This window comes from Hypomesus nipponensis, chromosome 13 (assembly GCF_054491055.1).
Source record: "Hypomesus nipponensis isolate SF chromosome 13, ASM5449105v1, whole genome shotgun sequence".
In the NCBI taxonomy this organism is placed as follows: Eukaryota; Metazoa; Chordata; class Actinopteri; order Osmeriformes; family Osmeridae; genus Hypomesus; species Hypomesus nipponensis.
In genome coordinates this window covers 13,759,691-13,779,654 of record NC_140373.1, presented here as the reverse complement: position 1 = coordinate 13,779,654, position 19,964 = coordinate 13,759,691, and the positions used below count along the sequence as shown (strand labels likewise).

At 42.1% G+C, this 19,964-nt stretch overlaps 1 protein-coding gene across 1 annotated transcript; it reads right to left on the bottom strand.

Moving 5' to 3' along the window:
- Positions 1-310: 310 nt before the first annotated feature.
- On the bottom strand, positions 311-18,631 carry LOC146260360 (testican-2). The gene is made up of 10 exons (XM_084670529.1): positions 18,497-18,631; positions 13,167-13,242; positions 8,957-9,071; positions 6,318-6,423; positions 5,430-5,535; positions 4,556-4,675; positions 4,146-4,364; positions 3,194-3,256; positions 2,081-2,218; positions 311-1,951 (listed from the first exon to the last, which is right to left on the bottom strand). The coding sequence occupies exons 1-10, from the start codon at positions 18,629-18,631 to the stop codon at positions 1,812-1,814; spliced, it is 1,218 nt and encodes a 405-aa protein (XP_084526655.1). The 3' UTR covers positions 311-1,811.
- Positions 18,632-19,964: the final 1,333 nt, after the last annotated feature.

Below are 19,964 nucleotides of genomic sequence, written 5' to 3'. Positions count from 1 at the left end.
GACGCATGTTTAAAAAAGAGGAAATCCAATATGAAGGAGTTGAGGCAAGTAGTGTTGCATCCAAATTTGTCCTCTTGGAAGACGGATCTTACTGAAGTCTTTCCCATGCTCTGAAAGATGAGACCAATTGCAGAAAAAAACGACTTTTAAGTGCTGTGTGTTGCCTTTGCCATGGATTTAATTCCATATTTGAACATTAGGGGGCATCCGAGTACCACTTAAATGTCTAACATCGAGTTTTAAATTCAGAAAAACAAATATAATTTAGAGATTCTAACAAATAGAAAGACTGAAACAGCAACATAGGATGTTTGTGTTGGTGTAGCTCTATTGCAATTATATGCTATCCCACACTGTAATGGCTGAATAACAACCTTGATAAAGCAGGTGGGCAGTTAAACTGTTCAGAACCACGAAGAGTACAATGTGCCCAGCCCTGCAGGTGATGTCATATAACAGCATTTTGACAAAAAACTAATTTGAGTTATCGTTAACTCAAAGGGGAAACTACTGTAAGTGATGAACTTACAACTGCTTGGTAGCCTACTATGCTGGGGTGGCTTGTTGCATTTGATAACATTTTAAACAACAACCTGAACCTTGTAAAGTGACATAGAAACACAAGACCTTTTTGGCCCCACTGCCTTTAATAGTAAAGTGCTCAGCCTAGAAGAAGTACATTCCTGTCACTAACATGCAATACTAAAAACAACCAAATATCTGCCCTATCATGAACATGAAAGAACAAATAGTAACACACTCTTAGAAAAAAGCATAACAGTGGTATTTCAAGTATACACACAGAACTTCAAGTAACATACACTTTTTTTGTTATGAACACAAAAAATACATTTTCAAGTAGCATACTGACAATTTAAACATTGAGTGGCACATTCTTTGAGTAATTTCAAAGTCAGTAGGTATGGCAGAGGGACCGGTGGTGTTCTTTGTAATGTTGAATGATGAAGTACATTCTACAAGGTTTAGGTAAATGAATGTAATAGTTAACCAAAGTTTCATAACAATGTAAGAGACTTTAGACATTGTTGATTTAAATAATCATAAAGCATGGAAAAAGTTGTTGACTCATAACCTGAATAAATACATAAACTTTTAGAATAAATGTTTTTCAAATCTTTATGAAGCATCCTCTGTTATTTCACCATTTGTAGCTACGTTAGTTATCTGACTCACAGGTTTGGACAAATTATGATCATAATTGTGTTGAAATCCTTCAAAATATCTGTGGCTGTAAGAAATAAACATGTAGAGCGATTACGATTTTGCACAATATTGTGTACACATTAGAAAAAAGTTATTTTTTCTAACATCTTGTCTCATAGGCCATAATATAATTTCCACAGGACATTTACAGTAAAACTAGATGTTCACTCCTTTCCATACAATGAACTGTTTAAAATTCATTTAGCTTGTCATTTGAGCAGAATGGTGGCAATCTAACATTCAAGCAGTTGTTCACAATGAATAATCTATACAGATGCTTAGATGACAGTAGTAGGACTTTTAGAATCTCTGATAGTGTATACCTAGGGCACAGTTGCCAGTGGCAGTCCTGGGTTTCAGGACAGCAAAACATAAAACCTGCTTGCTCACCAAACCAAAATAGAAGGAAGTAATACACATCTAAGACAAAAAACTGGTCATCTCACCACTGCACCCATAACCCAAGAGATTCAATACAGAATGCCATGCCCCAGACGACTCCCAGAATCTTTTGTTGTCAAGGAGAGAGTCCTCACTGTAAGTTGAAGCCAGGTGGACTTAGCTGGACTCTCCATCGGGTTTGAGTTCTACCAAATGTAGCCTCCATCGTCTGCCTCTCCTTCTTCCTCCTCTTCTGCCTCTTCTCCGTTCTCCTCTGCCTCTTTTTCCTCTTCATCCTCCCATCCCACTCCACTACCAAAATCTCCAGAGTATCCCACCACCTCATCTAGAAGAGATTATGGATATTTGCCCCAGAACTTAGTTTCCTATGGTATATATATGTATATTTATACAGTATATAATATCGCTTGTGTATGTACAGAGCATTTCTGGTGCATTGTTCACAATTGCTTACCACAATCAGGGTTGCCATGGATTCGCGAGCCCATCATTTCTACACCATGCTGGTCGACACACCAGCACTCTCCTCGGCTTTGCTCACATTGCACCTTCCTGTAGTAGCCATCTTCATCACAGCTTGGGATGTACATCCCTGAAAACACAGACACACCCACGCCACACACCACCACAGTGTTGTTAAAAATGTGTTCCCTCTGCAGGCCTAGCAGCCTCACTCAGATTCTGCAGATAAGTGCAGCATAAATGAGAATGCCAGAGAACCCTTGCAGACTATGAGCCGGGGATGTTGTAGAATACTACAGTGGAGATGTTCCAGTTTATAAAACCATACAAGGAGAGGATTTATTCATGTATTCTCTCGTTTATTTTTTTCCATGCTTTGAGACTGTCACATAGAAAACGTTTGACAGCCCAGTGACAGAACTCTGCTTTTCAGTCGTCCCCTTCGGACCCCTTGTCAAACTCGACTGCCACTTAAACACTGAGCTCCGCACGATGGGATGTTATGAACACTCTGGAAAACAGAGCGGAGAGACTGAGAGTGGGCAAGTGAGGCCCAGCAGGATGGCACTGCTTCGTGCACTAGAGTGGCACACATTTATCAACCAGTTTTTTGGTTCATCTCATCCTCCTTGGGGTCTCTCTCCTGCCCTCGTAGATTGTTTCTTGCAGGAGCCGGGAGCACGCAGGAAGCGAATGTTCACTTTCTGTTGTTGACGCCTCCACCCCCCATAGTCACCGTGGCACCTCTAATCCCCCAGCCCGAGCAGGCCCTAATGCCATCCGCGTGCTTGTGATCTGCTTAATGAGCCTCCTCCAGCTTCACTGATGCATCAGGCACCTGGTTACACAAGTACAGCCAGGACACACGCCACGGTGCCCACGCAAGGCTGAGCCGAGAAAAATAGCTGCAGATATTGCTGTACATGCAAATACAGGCTTGCTCACACACGCACACACACACATACATATAGACAAACATAACATGCAAATAATGTTCTCAGACCAGAAACAAAAAAGGGACCATATTAAATGCTTAACAATGCTGTATCCACTATAATAGGTTCCTCATTCATGCAACTAAATGTTTGGGATGTGTTTTATTTACCAGGCTTCTTTTTGGCCACCTCTTGTACTTGGATCCTCTCCAGTTCTGCCAAGCAAGGTGGCTCTGGAGGGGAAAACACAGAGAAGTGATGACAGACAATACTTCGGACTGTCCCTTGCCAAACTTCATTTTTCAATCAATGTCCTCTGTAATTACTCATTTTGCGAGCATCGATTTGTTTTACAAATCTTGTATTTCATTCTGCCTGATCAATCAAGCACTCAGCGAAAGAGCATTATGGATGCCGTGCTGATGCCTTGAGCTGAAAATGAGTTGCCTGGGTGATCAGGAAGTAACCAGGCCCGGCCCTCCCTAGTCTTCTGCCTACATGACCACTTGAGTGTACTGCTTTCAGAAAGGCGCACAGGTCCAGGTGGTGTTCTGTCAGTCAGGGTAGTTTCCAATGTTGTTGTCGAAGTCAATTCACAAAATGGCAGAAAACGACAACAACACCCAGTGATGTGCTTATTGATCAGCTACAACTGCTCATTAGATAGAACACCCAAAGAAAGTGGATTTTCTACTCTGATAATATGCTTGATTGATGTGATTCTCAAAATCCCTCTTTAGTTCAGTTAGAAGCATACCAAGTAGAGCAGAAAGATTATTTCTCATTACTGAATAATTAATGAGGGAGCCAATGTTCTCTAGGGATGGCTTCAATGGACTACAAAGTGATCAATCACCCTAGCTCATATTTAGAATCGCCATTAGAAGCTAATCTAGCAGAGAAGAAGTAGATGCAATCTTGTTTACTCTCTACTAGCTAAGCGAGACCTGAGGAGGCATTGACAGAAGATAAATCCTTGAATTCCCGCATCAGCTGTAGATAAGTGCTTTACAGAGTCTTGTCCTGCCGGATTGACGAGAGTGTGGCAATGCTAACCTTCATCTATGTAGTGCGCTACTAATGTCTATCACAACAGGTTCAACAAGGGATGCAGCCACTCACTTTCCCTCCAGAAACAGAGACACCACTCAGCGGTGGACACCTTTCCGTCCTTGTAGGAGTCGCAGGAGTTGAAGAAGGGCCGGATGCACACCTCATACTTGTCCAGGTTGATGGCAGCAAGCTCAGCCTGGTCCAGGTACAGGTCATTGTTGGTGTCCAGCTTGGAGAACATCCAACCTATAGAGTCCTTACAGCTGGCCACCAGACTTTTGTCCAGCACTAAGGCAAGAAAATGGGATTTGATCAGAACATTTACATGTAGTTTAGATTGTAGAGTTCAAGTGAACAGTCAAACCATGAAGACAAGACTGTGAAATGTGTGTTTGCCTATTCTGCCAGGGAATTCATGAAGCACACAATTGAACTACCCAAGCTTGAAGTGGGGAGTGGGGGGGTAGTCTGTTCCTCACCTGATGGTGTGCCAGCTCCGGGTTTGCCTGAGTTGTTCTGCTTGGCGTTCCCATGGAGAAGCTGGAACCAGTCTCGCAGGCGGTCACCCAAGTCCGCCAGGTCCTGCCCAGTGCAGCTCTCTGAGGGGAGGAGGGAAGGGAAGCCCTGTGTTGGCATCACTGGCACACACTCCATGCCCACATTGACTAACCTTCCCCTCAGCAAGAACTCAGGACATTTCTAAAAGCCTCCTCTGACACGTACAATATGTAGTATAATCCTTGTCCATTGCTCATGTTCTTCCTAATGTTTCATAAAATGTAATGGAATATGAATAGCATGACATGATCTGTTTGTAAACCGGTAACCAAAGTGACCATACAGTATGCCACTATAATCAACAACTTGCTGTTTTCCAATAGACATCAAACAAACAGAGGATAATAATTTGTGAAATAAGTAGAAAAATGTGGGAGCAGCATTGGAACAGTTGGATCCCAAGGTATTTTGGAAATCAATGACATTAGTATACAGAGATATATGCTGGCCTACACTCAAAATAATTAATTACTTCCTGATTGAAAGAATGTTTCAATCACCTAGGGAGACTTTTTAATCATACCAAAGCTAACCGCAATCACTGAAAAAGGCTTGTATTGATTCCAAATGGTGGATGTCATGAGGACAGGAGTTTTGCAAAGCAAAGAATACTCTTTACTATCCTCGCAATCTACACAAACAAGGCCACTGCTGCCAGAACACTGCGTTAGCTGACAAATATATTTTTCTCTGGACCTTGAGACACAGAGAACAACAGATATGGTGACAGGTAACTGATAGCAGACGGCCATGCTGTGAGAATGTTTGTATGTGAAGTGGAGAAGGGGCACTTGCCGTGTTTGTCGTTTGTCTCCGTGATGGGAATCGCACAGGGGCAAAGGCCAGCGCACTTCACACTCAGCTCCTTGCCTGTGAGACAGGCTTGCTGCTCCAGCTTGCACTGTCGTTGAGAGAGGGCGAGAAAGAAAAAAGAGGGGGGGGGCCAAACGAGAGGAAAACAGAGGGGGAAAGACATAGAGAGAGAGGAGGAAGAGAGAAAGGAAGAAGGGGGGAGAATGATTACACTGCAGTTTGGCAAGAACATTCTACACTGCCACATGGATTAATTAGAAACAAGTGGACCGAGCTAATCACGCTGTAAAAATTACTCTCTCAGACACACACACTTGCACTGGCGCAAACACATCCAGCCTTTTACGACAGCAGTCATGTAATTCCACCAGCAGTAACAGAGAAAGAAAGAGAGAGAAACTGACCAGGGATGGATGCAGATCAAATATGTATGGAGGTGACCGCGGAAAAAGAGATTGCTCATTCAGATGAGACAAAGTGCTTAGAGGGAGGCGGGTGTGAGCAGTCCCCCCCCACCCCCCCACCCCACCACCATCTCCTCATGCAAGGTCAAGATTAAAAACCATACATAAATCAATAAAGAAGCATTGGCCTGGCCTGCTGCGCTGTTCAAAGCAGCCATAGCCATTAATCACAGAACTGCAAACTGCATTTACAGTGTGAGGGTTCTCCTGCAAGCCCCGTGAACCTGACTGCCCTGCCGATCCCACACACCCACTCACCTGGCAGAATCTAACACATGGCTGAATTCGATCCTGACGACGGTGGCAACACTTGTGCTATGATGTGATGGCGCTCTAAAACACTGAATACACTCATACACAACGTAGGTTCTGTGGGTGATGGATCACACGGAACAGTTCTCTTTACCTCCGAGGCGTAGTTGTGCCCGTCAGAGCCACAGACAGGTGACGAGGCGGCCCCGGAGCACGGCTTGCAGCTTGTCTCACTGGTTTTCAATCCTGGTTGTCTGATCCTGCCGGCAAAAACAAACCAAAATGAAACAATTGCCCCTTTTCATCATCTTACCTGGTCGTGGATGCAGGGGACGTTCTTGGCCATTTCAACCAGGGGGGCCAAGTTGGGGCCAGTTGTAATGATAGAGGGGCCGGTTACATCAAACATTATTGTTGTCATATATAAACCGTGGAAACATGTTTTCTTCACTGCATTGCAGGCATTAACGGGCAAAATACCATGTTCATAATTACTCAAAATCTACATTTAGGGGGGCCGCAAGGGGATCCAAGCTTGTTGTCACAGGGGCACCGGCCCCCCCTGCCCCCCCTCACCCCACCAAGAATAGGGTTAGGGTTGGGGTTAGTCAAGTGTTGACAAGTATCTGCTATAAATTAAGAGAGCTAAGAGATAGTGGGGTGGGGATAGGGGGGTTACCTACCACCCTATTCACCATCCACTTTGCCCCCTGCTCCACAACCCCAGAGAACACTGGCAAAATTCCAATACTGGACTATTCTCTCACACAATGATTCTAAATTCTTCTACTGATTGTTGGTTCTATCCGTGAATGATTTGTGTATGTGAGCACATCCTCTTTCTCTAATAGTGGATTTTGCTCACATGTAAGCATGGCTTGCTGTGTTCGCTACCTAATCAATCTAGGTTGGGTTAGAGCCACTTCCTTCTTCCTCACGGTACATTATTTCACACTGGTGTCTCCCTTGTCTGCGGAGATTAAGCTCTTTATTGAAATAGCTTTATTGCCTGCCGCTGAACATTGGTGCCTGCGGTAGAGATGTTTCACTCCATTACATTTTTACCCTTTTTTCAAAAGCCAGAAAAATTGCTAATGATGTGGAATTCCAATGAGAAGTTGAGATTCCTGACTATGAGATGGTACTGTCCCTTCTGTATTAAAATCACCCTTTATTTACTTGGATGGATGATAATATAAGTAAAGAACAGGTAACAGGGCAATGCATAGAATTACGAACTAGAACTGACAAAGGGTAAAATATGATGTTGAATTGTATATAGAGATTTTCTACAGTCTGCTAGCTGCCCAATCTTGCTCATGAAGTTCTTTGGTTTAGGCTTTAAAAAAAATATATATATATACATATATGTATATATTTTGAATGTTCAAATATTACATTATACAGGCACAGATATATATTTTACAGAAATCAACTATTGAACCTAAAAATGATTTTATAAAATTAGTGAAATAATAATACATAGTAAATAAAAAAAGTATTGATTATAATTACAGAAGGTTGAGAGAAAAGATAGCTTTCATGACATTAGGATGTTATTTGTCAGACTAAGGTGGTGTGGAGAGAATAGAGAAACCAGATGATCATTCAATCATTTCAGATGGGATATTTGTCATGTAATTGATATAAGGTTGCCAAATGTTTACCTCTATACCTACAGTATACCTCCCATCTAAGCCTAGGTCTTTCCTGTTCACGGACTGACAAAAGGTAACAGGGCATCATAAACCTTAGAGGCAGTTTTAACCATTGGTTGGTTGTCATGAAAAATAACTTAAACGGGTGACAGTTCAGGAATTGTCCACTGTCCCTGAAATCTCTTAATTGTAGCTATTGTCGGGTAGTAGATATTTCTGTTTTAATTTCTTGAAGGACGTAAAAGTTCCATCCATATAACAATGCTCCAAGCGATACCTTTTCCAGGCCAAGACTCAAAGTTTCTATACTGGTATTAGATAGGAATAAGCCTATTTCCCCACAAGGAAGTTTTGGTTTTGAACCAATTTGAACCAAGTGGGCGATGAAAGAATGTTTTGGGGTAAAATGTCTGATCGACTTTGCATCCCATTTGTATAAAATATTACATTGAATAATCTCGTTGTAGCTTCTCATGGGTCAACCATGACGCTGCGGGTGTCCCTAAAAAAGTTTTGCAAAAAGCTAGATCTAAATCTATTTTAGCCCACCTTCTGCGTAACTCAGGGTTCTCTAAGTTTATCTAGAGGGATCCTTGGGGATTTACCTCACCAAATAAATATTCTGATCAGTTTGTCCAGTGAAGACAAAAAACTGAGGGATGGATATGGATGAGTGGGATTGGAATACATAAAAATATTCCAAGCAAAATATAATTTTTTATAATATTAATTTGACCAATAAAGTGAGGGAGAGGGAGGCAAATCTACTACAACAGTGTCAACAGGTTGAGCCTATATATGTTTTTGAGGTCCTTATTCATATTCAAAGGTATTGATGGTTTTGGCTTTGCATTAATCATGGAGAAGCAGTTGTGAGGGCTCTAGTTGGAATGACATCACCCCTCACTCTGTATTTTCTCTGGCATGGTGACAGGGGTGTAATCAATAGCGCTCTGAAAAGCTGCTCACAGGACTGGCTGACAGACGCTGGCTGTCAACAACACACCATGGGACAGCCTATCCACAGTCCAACAACAGGGGGATGGATACATCAGTCCCCTAGGGATACATTCTGTTAAATCTGGGGGAACTACCTGGAATAGCTTTGTCACCATGCCTGACAGATTACACCCACCTCTGCTCCAGTTTCTTGCGATTGACACACATGGCCCTCTGGTAACCCTGGGCGATGCAGACCTTGTGGCGGCTGCATTTCACCTTCTGACAGGGGTCCTTGGTGGTGTCCACAGCTGGCAAGACAGAGAGGCACAGCAGTGAGACGCAAATGCACAAAGGGTATTAGTCAACAGAATAATGTGCATTTCCTGAGTGGTGGAATCTGAATGTTGTCTTTTTTGTTGTTGCTTTTATTTAGAGCTGAATGAAAAGAACACAGTTTGCAGCTGTTGTCTTTTGTCTCCTGAGCACAGGCAGATTGTTTGATGTGATTCTACAGTGTGTAAACAACACATCAGCAGCTTTCACCCTGGATTTCCCCACCAATCTTTACAATCTCAACCAATCTGCTCCCCTATCTTTGAGTATTTGACAAATACTTTTTAAACATGCCAGTACTACTGATTAATATGTGGCTTCATATCTAGTTTTCAAATACCAGACAACTTACAAGGCACAAAACACATGAGACTGTAGACTTTATCGATAGAGCAGCCTCTCGTTAGCTACTTGCATTCTCTTGTGTCAGTCTTGCTGATTGCCGGCACTCCTGACAGGATTGACTTAGTATTCTCTCTCTATCTCAATCTCTCTGTCTCTCCCATCACTGCTCTCTCCTTCTTTCTATCGCGGCAGGTTGAATGTGAGGACTGAAGGTAGGCAAATAGGTGTCCACAACCTCCAACTTCTGTGGGGAGAGAGTATTGGAACATCGGTTGGTCCCATTGTCTCCCCACACAAGGACAGCTGACAAGGAGAGATGTGAAAACATAGCTCCTAATACACTTCAGGGTTTCCCGCAGACATTTTGTTAGTTAAGGTGGTAGGGTGGGGTTTACCGTCAAACTGGGGGGGGGGGGGCGGCGAATAGTTTGTGCAATAGACTAATGCGTTCTGCAGAGACGGGAGACTGGCGTTTTGGAATGGATGGGAGAAAACAGGCCAAAACAGGATATATCGCTAGAAAAAAAGAAACAAAAACTAAAAAACAACGTAGGGTTAGGGCAGCAGGGATGTGTTGCTTAGGCGGCCGCCTTAAATGAAAAGTGCTGCGGGAAACCCTGTACTTAGGGAGTGAGTGACGGTGGTGTGCTGGTTAGTGAGGGATATCTGAGCTGTCAGATCCCGAGTCGGTTGTAGCCAGCTGTTTTGTAGCAAACACATGGCCCATTTAGACCCTGGGTGGTGGCCAGACATATCCTCTCAAACTTGGTGCATAGCTGACTTGGTGAGTTTGTGGCATTGGAGGAGGGAGGTGTCTAAATGGTCCTGAGCCAGCAGAGAAGGGACCAGGCAAAAGGACAGTGGATGCACAAGCGAATCCAAAACTCTTGCAGGAAGAGATGTATTTAAAGGTGTAGCCAAAGGGTTATGTAAGTGACTCTATGTCTCTGTTTAGGCTTGTAGATGTTTCCAATTGCCCCCTCTTCACAAACAAATGTCCATTGTGCAACACAGACCCAGATAATTTCAGGAATTGCATTATATTTCTGTGGCAGATCAATGATTGAACTTATTATTGTATTTATTATGTATTGATTTTGCAGATGCTTTTATCCAATACAGCACAGGGGATTTGAACCTACGACTTCATAATCTGCAGTAAAACAATCTAACCACTGAGCTACATCCTCCACTCAAATAGCTTTTTTCTTGTAGTCAAAATAGTCTGTGGCACTGCGGATTCAACAAACAGGGTTTTCAATTTTCCCCTTGTTCCTCTCGAAGATTTTCCTACAGCTTAGAGCTTATCTAGGCAAGTCTATGTTTCCATAGAAACACAGCCTCGAGTGTTGATAGTAGTTTTCTGGACAGTGATTTGCAGCTCACTCACGCTCTCTTGTATGTATGAGCCCCACAGTCTACCTCCTACAATCTCTTGCTAACCGCAATTTAGAACAGTGCAGGGGCTTACAACCTGAAATTAGTCCTTCATATTCAAAATACGCCCAAATCCTGCTTAGAGACAGGGAAAGAATTAAAGCCAAACAGATTTAACCTGTGTTGAAAGGGCAGCTGAACATTCACGCCTCTGATCTGTCTGATTCCGGCACAAGTCTTTTAATAATTCAGAGACCGGGATATGGTTTAAGATCATGTTGGTCATTATGTCACTGATGTTGGTGGGACAACACTGTGCCTACACACAACCTCTTGAGGATTAGTCATTACTATGCATTAATCACAAGATTGTAAAAACTATTATTCATAAATGTCATATTGTCAATGTACATTTTTTAGATATCTATTTTGTACTAAGACAAACCCAAAGAAAAAGACAAAAACGACCCCGCACAAAGCAAACTTTTTGAACATTTCCATGTATCACAGGGCACATTAAGTGATTTTGCGGAATTGGCCAGGCTACAGCTTAATTGCTCTTAAGGGAACAGGCAAAAGAAAAAACTAATCCAGTTCTTTTACAATTATTTTCTCTGACAGAAATTCTAAAAGCCTTGGACGATGAATGCATCATTTGACAAGCATAAAGTGAACTGGTCACACAATTAGTGTCATATCAGAGGGTTATTCCTTGTTATATAACATAATTAGGGGCCCAATGTTCAATCAATACATGTAAGTACCTTTCATTAAGTTAAAGCACTCCATTAGAGCTAAATTTGGATTTAGAAAGATAAATCCTTGACACGCTTGACAATGGCGTATTTCTTAATAGACAACTGAACTTAATAGATAACTGTAAAGGGTCTGGCTGCATCCAACTTGATTAAAATCATGGACAGCGTTTATTTGCAATTGAATGTGACTTCACAAAGGCAATAAGGCCTACTTGTCTCAAAATTAAGGGGAGCTGGAATATTTCTTGCTCAAAAACATGGCTTTAGGGTCAAATATGACAAGCTTGCCTTATGCATGAGTTCTACTTGCAGTTTGTCATTTCCAAGACACAATGACCCTCAAACACACTTCAGGCTATGTGGCAGTGCTGACATCTAAATCAACCCACTTGTGTGGCGTTCTTTGATGTTGAAAGGTCTTTTGCAAAACTCCTAGGGTAGTGGTTTTCAGCCATACCAGACTTTTGCTGTCTTCTTAGATTTAGTGATGAAGAGGGTCCTGATCAATTAGGACTGCAGGATTGCTCCCAATGGGGGATGTGGGCTAGGGGATGGATCAATGTTATTCAAATGAACATTGCCTACAGTTACACAAAGTGGATTCATTTTGGGGTGCTGACATTACCTATTCCCCATGTTGTAAAAACAGATGACTAGAATGGTATTGAGGGGAACAGATTTTTCTCATCTCACTCCTTTGAGGCCAAGGCTTTCGTCTGTCTCTGATGTGAGGTTGCAGGAGTGTTGTGAGGATGCACACTACACCTCCCACACACACCTCACAACAGAAATACCGATGCTGTAAATTGGTTTGTTTCATCATGTCAGACCAATATTTTCGGGATCAGAGGATATGGGTTAATGCTCCGCACATTCGTCCTCTCAACTCATTCAATTTGTTGTCCAAAAAAAGCACACACAAGCACAATTAACACAATATTGAATGGGCTTTAGTGCCAGGCCCTGTGCAAGGAGGGTTCCAAACATTCTCCCAAATCCTCTTTCCTCCTTGTGCAGTTGAGATGTGAGATGATTGGTGTTTTCTTCTCAGGGGCAGAGCCTGTGGTGTTAAATGGAGCCTTATGGGACTTTGCTGAGTCTCCGCAGGAGCTCAGGCAATTATATAAGCTCTCCATCCTAAGACAGCCACTAATGGATTTCAGTCTGAAAGCTCCCACTCCAGCTAGAATCACAACACAGGTCTATCAAGCTGCAGTCTGGCATCCATGGGCAACGGTCAAAGACACTGCGTGATGTCACTCCTCTGTGTGAAACAAAGGGTGAGCAAGCACTTTGCAAAATGTGTCTTTTGACATAAGACTTGCTTCAGTGCCACTTCATTAGGATTACATTACATTGTTGTACCTGAACCAAAGGAGATATTTGGGTCAGGAACAATTGAGGAATGGTTGTTCTATTTAGAACATTTAAATGTGGTAACATGAATATTGAAATATCCATGGGGAGCACTTTTAACACCAGTAAGAGGAATGGACCACTAAAGCCAGTCCAACTGTATTAGAGACCCTGTGCTGATGTTGACAGCCAGAATAAAAATACATACTAAAAAGGAAAATTATTTTAACTTACTTTCATCTGAGCCCGGGTTCTCCTCCAAATTCCTGATGTAATCATCCTGAAGATAAATCAGAAGGGTGTCAGTGAGCTAACAGTTGGATTAGCTATGCATGAAGGTCAAATGCCATGTTGGCATGTTGAACAGAAAAGATAAAGAGAAGAACAGAACAAGTGTAAAGAAGGCAAACATTTAACATCTGCCCTGTAATTTGCCTGTTTCACCAGAGAGCTTCAATCAGATGTTCTTTCAGAGCCATCCAACTGAGACAGCAGCAGTCATCATCTTTAAAAGGCAGAGAAGAAAAGCCAAGCCCAAATGCCCAAATAGGGCCCAAAAGATTTGCCCAAATGTCTCAGATTTCTCGTTGGTGCAGAAGTAATATTTACAGACCAACTTCAGTTGTAGAGTTATATTGCTGGTGGTGTTGATTGTTTACCCTAATTATGATAAAAAGCCAAATTTCCAGCAGTATCAATTTGGCCTCTTTTTTTGTCAGTGTCAGGACAGAGTGGGCGACTTATAAACTCTGCGTGAGGCCTTCTGAGGACTAAAGAGCTGAGCTTTTGAGCTTTCAAGTCAAATACAGCCAAAAAAGGATAATTCTAAACATACAATTCATAAGCGATCATTGTAAGATTTGGTTAGATTAGAGCAGTTTTCTGCATGTTTAACCTCTAACTGTTTAAGTCTTAATTTGAAAGGACAGTAACATCTACAGCGTGAAGGGACTTGGACAGTTGTGCTTTTTAAGAGAGACATCATATGAAAAGCAAAATAGGTACTGGACTGATTTAGAAACAGTTACTAACCTCCACTTCCTGTGACAGTGGAAAGCAGTGAGGAGGAAGACAGGAAAGACATCGAAGTAGAGAGAGGGACAGAAAGAGAGACAAAGAGAGAAGAGAAAGGGTAATTGTTAGAGAAAAAAAAACACGCCAATAAAACATTCATTCCAATTCCATTCAGGGGCGCAAACAGTTGTCTGGTTTATAACAGTTACTGCACCAATTTAACTGTCAGCTCCTAATGTGAAATGATTGCAAATAGTCCTTATTCTACCTCCCCTCCAAAGGTTGTACAAGACATTCACAGTGGATTATGGGGGCCTATTAACGAAGGATGATGAGCTGCCACTTCTGTGAGTTGGCAGGGGTCCCAATCAGCGAGCCTCATTCTCTTGCTGTGTTTACAAGCGTCCATCCTCACACCATCCACCTGCTATCTGAATAGCTGGGGAAATGTCATAAACCAAGACAATGGCCTTGAAAACAAAATAAACTGCCTTGACTCATCAAAGTCCATGCACCAACCAACCGGGTGTCCTTAAGGTTTGACAGACGCTAAAAGGCACATTTATTCAAGAGTACTGCAGGGGCTCACAGCACAGACAGATATTGGTCTAATTAAATACATCCTTAAGTCAACACTGAGCTGTGCTTTCATTTCATCTCACTGCTTTGGATTCAGTCCAAGGTCATTTACAGTACATATCCCTGCCCGGCATTGGCTCACAATATTTGTTTGCTTAGAAGCCTGATATGTTAGGAAGAAATACAGCCCCCATAGTCTAGTCCAGTTACTCAGAGTAGTAAATAAACATAATTCTCAGAAACACATACCTGTCTAGTTAGCAGTGCAGCAACTGGGTATAATATATATCACTAGAAACAATTTACAGCCCACACAAGGAGAGCTGAAAAGGCAATGGGATGCTATAAAGTCTGACATAAGTATTTATCAAAGGGGTGCAGTAGGACCTGAGGTTTCATCTCATAACGTGTTCCTCTGAGGTAAATATATGTTTTGCTGTATCAATAAATTGACCTGGTCCGAAATCTGTGAGGAAAAATTTCAGTGTTGGTTTCAAAAACTCAATGTTGTGGTGGTTTTTCTTCTTCTGTAGATTGGGAAATGTAACGTATAAAAGACAAGACAGCACTCATGGGCCTAAACAAGTGAAGAGAGAGTGACACAATATGAGGACTTTAATAACATCTGTGGATGGCATTTCAAAGACTGCAGCGGCGCTAAGGTACAATAAATGCCATTTAAGATGGTGTACTGGAATTTAGCACACCAGAAATAACCATGACATTTAAATGGAGTTCTGTGATAAAAATCCATGTTTAAAATGAGAGCTCAACATGGCCACAAACCATCAACCATCGACAACATTACATTACAGGCTACCCCAACCGCCTCATTGGAATTCAGTGTTCTTGTGTCATAGAGTATAACTTTCACGTTTCTCTTTCACACCATTATCCAGGCATCAGGTTCCATATGTGACCTTGCTTTCTGCCTTCAAGTTCAAGCAAAAGCATGAGACTATTCTACAAGCTTCGGTCAGAACCTTATCTCCCATAACAGCAGTTTGACATCAAGGACACCAGACTGTGCTGCATTTAGCCTAGCCCTTCACCCTTCAGCAAGGTTGAAAGCAAATGCTACCCACCCAGTATTCCAAAGCTTTTCCACAGCTTACAGCAAGTCCTGACAGGAGGCTGTGAAGCGAGGAGGGGGGGAAACCGTCTGGGGAGAGGAGCAGTGGGGGTATGATTTTCACGATGGAGGTCCCCTGAGTTATGGGATTCATATCACGGACAGCACCTCTCCTGCCATTTGTCAGCAGGGCTGTAACATAGCCAGTGTAAAACAGAGCTCGTCGGCTAATGGAGCTTGACTATCCAGATGCTGTGTGTACTCCTGCAGGACCGTTTGGTGGTATTAGCCTGACAGTGTTTGGCCGCAAGCCTGACTGAGCTCCTCTGAGTTAACGTCTATCTCACCCTGGCTGGGCCGCATCTGTTAGTGACAGAAATACCCCTGCTACCTGCCCTTCCCTTTAAATACATACACACACGCGCACACACTACCCCTAATTTGCTTCTGTACAGTCTACAGTCCAGTGTACAGTCCTGGTGTGTAAAAAAAATTGTCAATGGATGATAAAATCCTCTTAAATAGCAAACCACAGAGTCAAACAACAATGAAAATAAGGACTTTTCTGATTAGCTATGTACAATACATTATGAAATTAAGCAATGACACTTCTAAATACCCTATGACGTAAAGCCGTGTTGATCAAGTCCATTTCATATTCTAGTGGCCTGCAAACAGCAATATGCAACTGAATGAAATATGTTATTAAATCAATTAACTAGCCATATAATTACTTACAAAAGACAGAAGTGCAATATAAAAATGTGTCTGAATGTAAAAAATATGTTTTCAGGCTTTGGGTGTTTATGGTAAGTGGTGCTACAACATAACCTCTCTACAGGCTGGCTGAAAAATCTTCCCACAGAGAGAATGGTGCAGCACAAATCTGCTTCTTTATTCTGCAGTGAACTTGTGCAAATATAGTCCAAATGTACTGTCACTATGGCTCATCTATTCCTGTAATTTATCAGGGTTGTGAAGGGCTTAATGGAGACAGAAACACATGCACACACACACACACACACACACACACACAACCAACTGTTTCATTAACTAATAGATGTGTTGGTGAATAATGTTTGAAATCCGACCATGCAGTGCCAACTAGTCAGACGAGTGCGCAATGTCTGCTTGTCAAATATCTGTTCTTACAGTCTGCTAGAAGATGGCAGAGGAGTAATTTCCTTGGTGTCATGTTCAAAGGAATCGTTTTCATTGCTTTAAAGAGTTTAACATTTGTTGCTGTTTTATATCAGGCAGAATCCTTCATTCAACTTCTCTCTCATGATTCAAACAGATGGATGGATGGACCTCTGATTCTCAATACACTGGGTATGGGAAAAAGGCTTATGTGACTCTACTCACGCCCAATTTTGGGTACTGGGGGCCACAAAAACATCCCTCCCTATCACCCTTCCCTAGTGGAGTGACTTTCTAGCGGAAAGTGTCTTTTGTCATTCAGACAGAGATGGGTTTTGCTTTCATGAAGCAGAGAAGGCACTTTACTATCCCTGTTTACTCAAAAGTCAGAGGTTAGTAAAGAGCAGTAGCTGTTTTAGGCAGTTTCTCAGTTTCTCTGTAGCAGGAGTGCATTTCGACTTTGCCATGTTATTACAGCACCCTGGTTCCACACAGAGTTCTAAACATTTGAGGTAATGTCCCATTCTGTTTGCCTGTGCAGGTGTCCTGCCATTTTCTGAAATGGAGTAGATGATGAGATGAGGAGGGGGGATGTTTGTGTGGGGGTGTGGTGGGAGGCAAAGACACAAACGATAGTGACCCACTGTAGATCTGTCCACTTAGAAACGCATCAACCGTTTCAGAACGGGAACTCAACACAACAGCAGCCAATCCAGGGCCTGCCAGTTTATAACACTAGAAAGCATTTTCACTCAGGAAAGCAACAAAGGACACCTTATTTTTTTCCTGCCCACTTTCAAAGTTCATATCCATGGCCATATTTGACAGGGAACAGAAGGTGCCATTTCCTGTATCTATCTCATTCAGCTGTGACCAGTGCATCTTTGCTAAGATTCTAATAACGATACAATGATTCTGGTATAAACATAGGCTGTGAGCATGAAAAACAAGGGATTGCACTGGTATTCCCGTGATAGGAGACAAGAGGGAATTGAGACGTCTCAGTCTGAAGGATTAAGACGCATGCTGGCAACACAGGGCTGAATCAAATTGATCATCTGAGAGCCTGAGTGTTCTGGGCCTGCAGGCTTACAGAGGCATGTTATTCCGCAAGGTAAGGTGCTTGTCTGCAATGCAGTACACAGTGTATTTTTAATCGGCAACCATCTTGATGCAGGAGAATGACACATTCATCTCTGCAGGTCCCCAAACCAGACAAAGCCAGACTGAAAAAGTATGCATGATGCTTAACATTTGACGTTTATCCAAAGCAGTATAAATATTGGCATGATCGTTGGCTTAACCCGCTACTCTTCAACAAAGAAGCGATAGGCAGAACAAATGACATGATTTGCCATTTTCATCCAACGACAAAGAGATGTAACATCATGACCAGCTGTCAAATGCCATTTAGCAAAAACATGGCCAAATCACAGATAGTTGCATCACACAAGAAAGCCTCCTTCAGTCTTCCCAACCAAGTCTTCTAATCATAGGTAGAGGGGCAGATCAAAGAAATTTTTTGTTTCCCGATGTGCGGCAACAACAAGCTACAGCCATAGCAAAGAAGAGAAAATCTACACGCTCCAGATATCCAGTAACTGGAGAATCAGCAATCAGTAATGTGCTTTAAGTAAATCAGTAAAGTAGTGGAATGATCAGTAATCCTGGGAGATGGATCACAGTGGCCCCTGGGATAAGACCGAGACTCAGCCTGAGCCATGGGTCTCATGTCTCAACGGTACCTTATCTCTCTCGCCTTCCATTTGCAAAAACAAAGAGGAGGAAACCGAGAGGAGATGGGAGTATTCAGGTCGAGCTGCTCCACGATGAAGCCCGAGGGAGCCCGTACAGAGCTCAGCAGGAGGAGCATCTTTGCTGCCTCTGCATACATTATGAGTTGATCCATGGGCCAGGCTGAGCACGATAAGCCAAGCTGAACCGGGGGCCCCATGCATATGTATAACTGAATCGTTGTAACTTTTCTCCAGTAGTGCGAGTGGAGAGATATCATAGATCCATGCATTTCAAATACGTCATTTATCTTTGTATTCAATTGAAAAACAACAGGTGTTCCATGTGAACGGTTGAGAACACAGTATACACAATATCAATTATTTCAATAAACAACAATAGATTTTGAAAATCAATGACATCTGTATACAGTGCTGCATTCAATGGGCTATTATACTGCATACAATGCTGTATTCTGACTTAACTTTCCTGTTCTGGAAAAAAACAGGGTTATGGGAATGTTGTAGAACACAATGCTACAATTCAAGATAAATACATTTCCCATGCTAAGTTAATACAACCTTGAAGCAGTTATTCAACCAGGGGTGTAGGTTTAGTTTTATATGACATTGTCCCGCCCACATTTGAAAACTAACCAACATACCTGTATTCAACTGTACAATGAAGTAGAATGGGCAGAATGGGAAACAGATGGGCTTGTTTAAAGCAGCCTTTACACATCTCACTGATTAGAAAGTTAGAGCTATTTTATGCCTTGTGGTGGATGCAATTTGAAAAGACAGTTAAACAATAATGATGAACTTCAGCACCATACCTGTTACACACAGATAACTAACCTGAAAGATAAGTCATTGGGATTGACAACTTCAGGCACTTATTATTAATTCATGCCTGTGTGAATTCATTCTTGTGGTTGCCAATATCCACCAAAGAGCAATTTGACAAATTTCAAGAATTGTTTCAAGTCTGTTTGATTCTGATTGCATAGATGTTTTCCCCCTTCCAATTTTCATAAAGACTTGCTGGGTGAATTAATTAAACTGACTTGGTGGGTAACAGGGAGCCACAAAGTCATTTCAGATTAGGGACTATTACTAATAGTGGAATAACCACCACAGTTGGTGGCCGAAGGAAGCCTTCAGGGAGAGCAAATCACAGGGATAGCTACTTTAAATATGCAAGCTGGCTTCTTTAATTTAATTACTTCTGTCTGTACAGAGAAATTAGAACTAAATTGCATTGTTGTGGCCGGTGATAATATCAATATCCCCCCAGTATCTTGGTGTTTATTAAAACAACGGATTGCCCTACGGTGCTGTGCTAAAGCTTAAGGAAGGATTACATCTCCAATAACACCAAGCATTCCAATGTAAATTGGAGGTTGTTTGGAAATGGAGACTTGGATTCCAATATAGCAAATCAATTCATGATATGATTTGCTTTATTAAGGTCATTTCAATACTTCAATACAG

Excerpts from the sequence above, each read along its gene's own strand:
- LOC146260360 (XM_084670529.1), bottom strand. The coding sequence starts at position 18,631 with ATGTATGCAGAGGCAGCAAAGATGCTCCTCCTGCTGAGCTCTGTACGG. Across the intron at positions 6,424-8,956 it reads CGCAAGAAACTGGAGCAGAG|GATCAGACAACCAGGATTGA; the intron begins GTGGGTGTAATC and ends TTTTGCCGGCAG. Across the intron at positions 4,676-5,429 it reads GGAGACAAACGACAAACACG|AGAGCTGCACTGGGCAGGAC; the intron begins GCAAGTGCCCCT and ends TCCTCCCCTCAG.